General features: G+C 53.2%; 1 protein-coding gene across 1 annotated transcript in view; it reads right to left on the bottom strand.

Moving 5' to 3' along the window:
• Positions 1–206: 206 nt before the first annotated feature.
• Positions 207–9,445, bottom strand: part of CSUI_005106 (uncharacterized protein) — a 14,205-nt gene continuing 4,966 nt past the window's right edge. The window contains exons 5-11 of the mRNA XM_068065285.1: positions 9,042–9,168; positions 8,081–8,372; positions 7,674–7,880; positions 3,102–7,190; positions 2,272–2,568; positions 1,301–1,768; positions 207–1,128 (exon numbers count right to left, since the gene is read on the bottom strand). Coding sequence (XP_067922740.1) covers positions 1,502–1,768; positions 2,272–2,568; positions 3,102–4,994 — 2,457 coding nt within the window. The 5' untranslated portion in view covers positions 4,995–7,190; positions 7,674–7,880; positions 8,081–8,372; positions 9,042–9,168 and the 3' untranslated portion in view covers positions 207–1,128; positions 1,301–1,501. The remainder of the gene's footprint in view (positions 1,129–1,300; positions 1,769–2,271; positions 2,569–3,101; positions 7,191–7,673; positions 7,881–8,080; positions 8,373–9,041; positions 9,169–9,445) is intronic.

Below are 9,445 nucleotides of genomic sequence, written 5' to 3'. Positions count from 1 at the left end.
TATTTGATGATGCTAGACAGAGAAGCGTGTTACTGCTTCTCTGAATGTGTACTTCACTTGAATAAGAGAGAGAAGGCGAGCTCAACAGAGTACCGTTAAAGGGAAGAGGGAGAACCAGAGTAACGGGAGGGAGAAAAACAATGAGACCGGAGGAACACGATAGGAAAGAAGGGCAAACACGTAGAAATAATCTCGGAAAATTACTTGCACCGTCGCCCTAATCTCGTTTTCTCCTTGACAAAGTTCGTCTTTTCACGCTCAGAATAGGGTCTTTCTGAAAACCAAAGATATTCACTTGAGAAGAAGATTCCTTTTCCTTGGCAGTTACTCTTTCCCTTTCTTTTACAGACATCAAGAGGAAAGATGGTCTAAGGTCTTCACGAAAAAGAATGCTATTCGAAGGGAAGATCACTCTCTCAGACCAACGACATAAAAGAGAGACAGAAAGAAGGATGCCTGATTTGAGCAGAAGTGACAAGAGAGTGCATCGAATTTTCAGGAAGGCTACATTCATTTGCTGATTTCTTATTTTCTTTCACAGTTCTCATCTTATTTGGGAAACCAGGTGCACGGGCACTTGCCATCTTCTGGAACTACTGTGATGAGTTTGACAAGTGAAGGAGAAGAAAGAGAGTCGAACTCACGTCGTCGTCGAGCGCCCTGTTTTTCACTTCCTGCGCATCTTCGTAACCCAGAAGCAGCCCCTTTGAAAGCGAGAAGACCCATCAAAATACTTAAGTCAAAGAATGCCTGGCAACGGTGACGTTGCCAGATATCTGGCGGTCTCACCAGCTCCTTCCCACCTCCCACGGTGGCATCCCTAATATTCTCTTCCTCGAGGAACATTGCTTTCCCACCAGCTCCCCAGGAGGACCGCACAGTCTATTGTATCTCCCGTCATGAACAGTTCTGCACCAGAAGGTAGCTTCGGGTGCACTGCGCGCCGTGATACGGTCCGTCTGCTGTGACGGGTGGGGTGTCCAGCAGCAACTAAGACCAGCGGAGGGGAGGCAGGGCGTCCCCGAAGACTGACATAGCGCAGTAACGGAGGCACTAGAACACCTCATCGAATTTGCGTACTCCAGCTGCCGTCCCTTGACTCTGTTTCCCACTGAAGTTAGACTAATGTCCGCCGGGTCGCCGCGCTCCGCTTGTGGAGCAGTCAACTCTCTCGCTGTAAACCCTTGCACCAGAGTTCCCACCCAAGCGGGTTCTTGTAGTATTTGTCTGTGAACAAACAGTAAGGCCGCTGCGGTCTCATTGTAACAGCTGCCCACAGACGAAGAATCACTCTCACTCCGCGCTGAAGAAGATATCTCTCCATACACCGCCGACGGCCAGGAGCAAACACGAATTCGGTGCCAGGTTGCCTTGTAAGCCTTGTTTGGACGGGGAGAAGGCCAAGACAAAAAAAGAAGAAAATCACAGTGACTTTTTGTTTCGAGCTCAAACTGCTGGCGAGTGTACGCATCCGAACACAACACTGCGGATCGAATGACGTTCAGCGCCGAGTTGGCTCACCTGCCTTGACGTCGTAGTAAGAAAGCATCTGGGAATTGTGAAGGTATCTTGTCTTCGTGGGGAAGCCAGACTCGATTAGTTTCGTGGTCCTGCTGGTGACTCCCGCAACCCACTCAAACCTGGGCGAGCGCTGAGCACACCCTAGCTGGAAGCCAATCGTGAAATCCATTTCGGAAAAAACAGAGATGAGTTGCCCGCCATGGGCAACAGCCAGCCTGATCGACTTCTTCAGCGCGTGTGGGGAACTCTGACAGCCAGCCGCAAACAAACAGCATGTAGGCCGCAGGAAAGGTCCACGGCCGGGACTGAGGATCTCAAAGGCCGTTGTTACTATTATGTAGAGTAGAAAAGGAACGAACTGTCTCAGGCGACCTTAACCCAGCCGGCTCACGAAGTCTTCCATCTCAAGGTGCAGGCTATGCAGCACCACGACGTTACTACCAGCCATTTAGACTTGCACTGATCCTCCGAACGTCGTAGCTAATCCTTGGTGGACATAGGCACTCCCCATCACGCCACAAGCAACCGGCCCCCGCCTTGTTGGGCGGCCCGCAGCGGTTAGCCCGTTGAGCCTTGCTCTGTGTTCGATCACACCCGGACTCCCTTCCATTTCCCGCGAAGACCAGCTTCTGCGTGTAAAACATTTTAGCCTGACATGATGAAGCAAGAAAGAAACTCGCACCGCACATGACGGGGGCCCCGTTCTGCGCTTTTTTGAGAGGCGGAATGTGAGGCCCGGAGTGAACTTACATGGGCCTTCGGATGCTCGCCAGTGTGTTCCTGGGTTTCTAGTTCATGCCTTGGCAGGTACGCAGACACGGAGACGGTTGGTCGAAGCCGAGCAAAGTCAGGTGGATTCTTCGAGTCGCGGGTTTCCCGGACGTAAAACAGAATCCTCTTCTCGATGTACTCGGCCATATCTTCGTGAAAAACCAGTACTGTCCCCGCCGTGCACACCCACCCTCGTGCTCCCACCGCAGCCGAGTGTGGCCGAGTAAATGTGGCCGTGTCGTACAGAGCTACGGCACCCCACGCATAGAACTGCACCTGCAAGAGCTCATCGGAAAGAGCCGACCAGGTTATCCTAGTGACAGAGAGCAGAACCGAGGAGCCCGTCGGCTACAAGAACGCCAATGACCATGGAAGCGGTAACAGTGTCGACTGGGTGTCCTAGGCCAGGGCAGCTGTCCCCGCAGTAGCAATTTTGCAGAGCAATTTTGAGGTCAGATTCGCACACGCGCAGTCCACCGTTGTGACAAGGAGCACCGCTCGCATCAGTAACCTGGTGACTCGCAGTTCTGTCTCGTCATGCGGGTTCGCGCCTCTACGGGCAATATGGGATCTGGCGTCAGAAAGGCTCCTGCAAACTGGGAGAGCTGAACACATTATGTAAAGAGATCCAAATGTGTTGGCGTGGACTGTGAGGTGCCTCTGTGTACCTGCTCCGTTGAGCCCCCAGTCGAGTCGGCAGTGCTGGTCTTCAGAAGACAAAAAGCTTGCAGTCGCCACCGCCTAAATCGCTGTCCGGGGGTGAAAAACTCGTCACTTTCGGCCACTGCAACGACCCGCTAAGGTCTTACCTGGTGTACTGTGTGAGTTTTCATGCCGCACGCGAGGGAAAGAATAGGGAAGTTCTGTAGTAACTTCCCTCTCCGCCTGGTGGCGGTCATCGCCAGCGGCCATGCTGATACAATCACGCGTCCAGACGGATGCACACATACGAAGGATGGTCCAGGCAGCTGGGCAGTAGTTTTTGGTGTGCATGACATGACTCGGTATCTTGAAAGGGCCCGAAGAACCTGTTTCCTCTCCAAGGATGGAAAGAGACCTGAAGAGCTTTGAGGGTTACTCTTTGTATCTGACATTGCCAGCGCCTGGCCATTTTCGGGCAGGCCCTGGAGTCTGGAAATCGCTACACTGTCATCTACTGGGAAAGGTGGACGAGTTAGACGAATCTCGAGAAAAGTTTGAGGGGTAAGAAAAAGGACAAAATCCGTCTCTGTCAGGTGGAAAAGGCAAGGTCTCTGAAGTTCCCCGTTGGCCACTCTCACGTCATACTGAATGTGAGGAAGTACGGCTTCGTCTCCGTCACATCCAATAAATGCTACTAGGACCATCCCCGACTTTCTATCAAGAAGGAGATGGAAAACGCCGTCCGCCGAGTAAGAAGCAAGTGGGCGTCCCAGCCGGTGCATAGACGGCTCAGATGCTGGGGCTTGCCCCGAAACATCGGAGACTGAGGAACTCTTCTTGCTAGCGCCCCCGCCTTCATCTTGTGTGGCGCGGGCCTCTTTCCTGGACTGAACTGGTTTCTGGACAGCAGGCACTACGGTACCAGCAACTTGAAGGCTGTCCGCTGCAAGACATTCCTTTCCAGGCCTCACGGAATCAGAAAGAGGGAACGGTGTCTTGCTAGGGGATCCGAATCTTGGCAGCCAGTTCAGCCAGCCCGGCACTTCAGTCTGAAGTGCTTCGCTTACGCTACTCTCCGGCGCTGATTGGATATCTGGATTACCTCGCGTGGAGACCAGCGCTGTAGCGTTCTCGGGAGAGCTGGATGTGCCACTATTGCCGGGTACAATTTCACCCTGGGGCGGAGAAAGAGGTGCCTCCTCTTCGTGGTTCTGATCCCTGGCCGGGGCATCATTTTGTAAATCGACGCTTTCGCAGCATGTGTTCACGATTTCTACTGTGGAATGGCCTGTCCCGTCCTTGTCGTGGTCCTCAGCTTCGAGCTTTTGGACAGAAGCATCCCCCTCAGAATGTACGTATTCCTTAAGGACGCTTGGAATACTTTGTGTCTGAACAAGCTTGGCAACAATTGGAGAGACATTCTCGTGGTAGCCTGTAGTGTCTGGCGCAGGAGCCATCATCTTCCGCTCTTCAGGTCTCATTGGGTGCATGGCGCCGAGCTCGTCTACCCACACCTCGTCAGTCCACACGAAGAGTGGAATATAAATCCCGGTTGGCTGGACGCACCAGTAGTCGAGATCTCGTACCAAGCTGTAGTACGCGGATATTAGTGTGGTGGGAGTGGAATATCTTAGAGGCATCTCCTCCTTCAGATGTGACAACATTGCGATAAACCCTTCTTTATTGCCTCTTTCCTCAAGAACAAACGCACCGTCTGCGGTCCTCTTGACAAATGCCCTGTGTGATCCTTCATGTGCGCCGTAGTCGAGCACGAGTGAGGAAAGGAAGGAATCGCGCATGCAGGCCTTCCCAAATACTTCGGCCGGAAGAGTTAGGTAACTGTTATCGATAAGAAACTCCACTGCTTTGGGAGAGTGTGATGATTCAAACTCGACTTCTTCCGACGGCCGATATAAAGACAAGCCGGGCTCACCTGCTGCCTCAAGAGAGGTACTCAAAATGCCAGTTTCATTCTCTCTGACGAGTTCCTGTCGTAGAGGCTGGAGCAGTCGATCTGAACAAAGGGAGCTCGGGATTACGTGAGCATCCGTGTCAGCCATTGTGATACTCGGTACTGGGGCACACTTGCAAGTTCGAAACGCGGACGAGCCCCGGCCAACCAGCTGCAGTTTCTGCAGACGGGTAGACAGCCCCGGAGAAAGAGTGACGCCTCGGAAGCAGGAAGCGTACACACGATGCGAGACTCGTCGGGCCCAGAGGTAACCAGTTTCGTATTCTATAAGTAGAATATTCACAGGCGGTGGAGCGCCTCACAGGGGGTCTCAAGATGGACAGCGTTACACAGTAACACACACATTTGTGCCGTAGGAGTTCGAGAGAAAACCGCACTACGCCTTGGCAACTTCTTGCCTCCTGCAAGGCATGCCAGACATTGTTAGTCCACGTGAGACCGAGCAGACGGAACAGGTCGTCAAGAGACGCAAAACTGGTAACTTTTCGTTTGCCAGTGGCCAACTGACAAGGCAGGCCAACTTGAACGCGGGCGGAAAAGGGGTTTGATTGCGAGACCCGTCACATCGGAGAACTTCTAGCAAAAAGTCAGAATGCAGCTCAATCAAAGACACTGCAGAGAGAGCAGAAGAACAAGGCGAACTGAAATTCCGCCACTGGAAGGCTACTGTTGGTGACCGCGGACAGACTACGGCATCTGTCCTTCAAGAGCCCCCTCCCACCACAGGCCTACATCTGCAAGGTGTCGGAGTGTCGATCGTGCAGCTACTACACACAGACCTACGAAAAGGTTGCTAAGCAAGTCAGCGCGCCGTCACTGAAACAGGGCCCCTGCGTAGTGAACTAAGAAGTCTATACAATTCCCCAGGCTGCCGAGTTCCCAGCCCCGAACGCTGCCTGTCTGGCAAGCTACTACGGTCCCGGTACCTGTGTTTGCCCAGGCTGGACACTTTCTGGCACGGCACGCAGTTTGCAGCCCTTGACAGCAGCCTCGTGGAGTGTGAAAATCCTCATTGTGTTTTCTCCCCCGTACCGTGGACGACACGAAAAAGATCTTCCCCACGCTGTCCTGTTCGCGCGCCGCCTTCCTACCCCTTTCGATGTCCAGGTTTGCTGTGTTCACAGAGAGCGCTCCGTAACTGCTCGGGTGCGACAACTACTCAGGTGTTCTCCGATACATACAAAAGCGTGTGTACGTCCTTCAGCTCCACGTATTTCAGTTCCAGTTGCCACCGGCACGCTAACCAAACCCGCTACTGGGATTTCACTCCGATGGGAGCTCTCGATTGGAGTCTCCTGGTACGTTTGCATGACTGAAAACAACCTGTGCTTGGAAGCTGTAATCCCGCACAGATCATCAACTTCCACGGCGAGTCAGGCCATGCGGCTTCGTGGGGACGGAGGACCCTACAGTTCACAGAAGTCGCAAGCGACCGCGCACAGCCGTAGCGAACAACGACTGCGGACGCCCGCACCGCGCGACAAAGAGAATGAGTCCCTCTTCGTTGTCTTCTTCGAAACCTTGTGTGTGTCCAGATTCTCATGAAGCACGAGGGCCCCAACGTGATGCCTCCTTGTGTCACTGCCACCTGACTGTTTTCAAGGTCATCTGCGAAAGGGTCTCTGCAACCGCGTCCACAGTTGTACAGTTCTTTTCGAGTCAGACCGTTCCTGCATTATCCCAAAGGGCAGTAAGCGCCAAATAAGAAGTGGCGCATGCGTGCCCCGAGGAAGTGAGGGTCTTCAGCCAACACCACGGTAAAGAAAGTGCGCCAGCGCAAGCGCACTCGAGGGAAGCCGCGTCCAGCCGTGGACCACTCTGACCTAGGAAAGCCACGGATAATCACTGAAACCTTCTGTGGATTGGTCATGCGTTCTGTTTCCACGTCCCTGTTGTGACTCCTGAAGTAGTGGCCCGTCTCGCGCTGGCTGCATGAGTTTCTCTCTGTTTCGGCTGCAGCTCCAATAGTCGCAGTCTAAAAAGAATCGCCTTTTCCATCAGAGAATGTACGTGCCAGGCACCGATTCCCGACAACACGTACAGTGTACTGGCGGAACAAAAGTTACGCGGGTACGTGACAGCTACAACTCCTTAGCGTGTGATGCAGCCTCCCGCCGTCTGGTCTTTGGATCCGTCGGCTGTCCCTCCCCTGAAGCAGCAGCTACTGCTTGGGCAACTGCAGCGGCATCAGCCTGTGCGCGTTTAAAGTCCGCCTCCTGCTTTTTCAACGTCTCTCGCATCCAGTCATCGAACCAGAAAACTTCCACAAGGTTGTCTACCAGGCCTGCGGGCACGCACAAACGGAGTTCCTCCTGAGGCTGCACCGACAGACTGTCGTTCGCGCCTGCCCCCCTGATAGCGCTCACCGACCAAACAGACTTTTTTGACAGGTGAGTCAATACCGAGTATAGATAACCTGAAACGACGCTTGAACTCTGGTGACGAGCCGAGCACGCTGAAAAAAGCCGGCGGTCCTCCGTCTCTCTCGGACGAGGATATGGACCGAGCCATTTGACGTTGACTCTCTGCGAAACCGTGGATGACCCCGCATTTTCGGTCGCCATGCCCTCACACTTCAAGCCCAGACTCATCGCCAGCCTACCTACATCAGAACAACGTGTCTCCTGCCACTGCGTAGGTAGAGGTGTACTTAAACGTGCGGAACTTTTGTTTCTGTAGCACTGGCTGTCTAAGAAGTACTGCACCTCAACCTGTACTGCGTTCTTGAGCTCGATCTATAAGACTCTTATCACGCGACGAGACGTACCGTGATTATACTGAGCTCGGGCTTTTTTGACGTGCTCTCTTGCCTGAGGCGCTGTCATGAGAGGGGGGTGTAGTACCGTCCCCTCGCTGGGCTTTCCATGAGTGACGGTTTTGCCTGAAGCTTCTGCAGCCCCCGAGCTCTCTTCTTGTAAAGCGGGAGACTCCCCTGAATCTTGGTGGCATGCGGTCGGCTTTAATCCCGCTGAAACTGCGGAGACAGAGCACATGAGCCGGAGCAGAAAAGCACGAAGCGGCCTTCACGCCTACATAAAACCGAGTAGTGATGAGCCGGGGGCTCTGTTTTGCTGCTATCCGGCTCAAAACGCGAACATACATGAGAGTTATATTGCTAGACTTTCGGCCGCGACAACCGTAGTGTAGAGTAGACTCCAGCCGCGGAATGCATACCTGCCTCTGCACCATCTGCGCTGGAATCTTTGTCGACGAGCGGCTGACGATCAGAACCGGTAGAGGACGCGCTGCCTTTGTTCGAAAGGGCGGCTCCGTCATCCTCATTATCCATCGGAAAAGGACTAGAAAGCACTTGCCGCATGCACCGGTACTTGAAAGACTCGTTGGTAGTGCTGTTTCGCAATACCGCCGTATAGATGTGATAGCCCGTGAATCCGAGTAACAAGAAGAAGAAAACGATGAATAGGACCCCGAGAAAAATGAGGGACCCAAAGTTGCCGGCCATATACTGTGGAGAAAGACGAGAACAAGGATTTACCGGTAGGAAAATTCTGCTTCAAACCATGAAAAATCTACTCGGAGCGGCCTAGCAGACGGAGAAGCTCCCAACAGTGCACGGAAACCCAGAGCTCCGCATAGCACATCTTCAGGACAAAAAGACACGTACACCTCATACGCAACTACGCACCACGTACGATCACGACGAAACACACCAGCTCAGAGGCAAGAATCACGGGCGACACACTCAGCGTCACGCGCTCTACACAGCGAATAAGAGATGAACTGCACGAAGAAAAAACGTGAACACCCTCAGCGTGCATCAGGCTGGCCCGACTAGGGTCAATGCGCAGGCGATTGCGGGTGACTCTTCCACAAAAGAGGGTCTCATCAGGGGCAGTAGAGGAGATACTAGCAAAAAGTGATCCTCTCGGATGAAAGGCGGCAACGGACATCACTCCGAGACAGTCAACAGGGAAAAGCTAGCACTCTCAGCTCAGCTGGGACAAAAAGGCCCGGGTTCGGATAGAGGAAAGCAAGGATGTATCTATCGTTTCAAAGGCGGCATGCCCTTGGACGTGTAATATTCTCGGACAGCAGGGACAAAGCGGAAAGCATGCACTGACCGAAAAAAAGCGCCTAGATCGCCTGTAAGCTGCAGAGTTTCTCCTGGCCTTACCTGCATAATGAGACCCCAGGAAGCAAACGCCCTGCGACCCGTGACGGGGTCTATAAACATGGCAGAGGTGAGTCTCTTGGCCTCAATAATGCCGAGAAGCAAACCGGCAATTGTCACGGATCCATACCTGAGCAGCACACCGGCTCGAAAAGAATGAAGAACTTTCCCTAAGGTCAAACTGTGTGCTCCCTGCGAAGGCAAGCTATTCACTTTCAAAATGGATTGTCTAGGGACAGATTCTCACAATATGTGGGGCAATTTGCCTCTTGCCTAACTCCTTTTCCGTCTCTTTTTCTTCACCTTTTCGTGTACTTGTACATAGGGCCGCGAGCTCACTCACTACCAGATCAACAGATATACAGCCGAGTGGCGTCAGACGCGACCTCGTCCGATGTCTCGTCTCC

The sequence above is a fragment of the Cystoisospora suis genome, assembly GCF_002600585.1.
Source record: "Cystoisospora suis strain Wien I chromosome Unknown contig_2460, whole genome shotgun sequence".
NCBI lineage: Eukaryota > Apicomplexa > Conoidasida > Eucoccidiorida > Sarcocystidae > Cystoisospora > Cystoisospora suis.
Note: the sequence above shows the minus strand (reverse complement) of the source record. Positions and strands in the feature narration are given on the sequence as shown.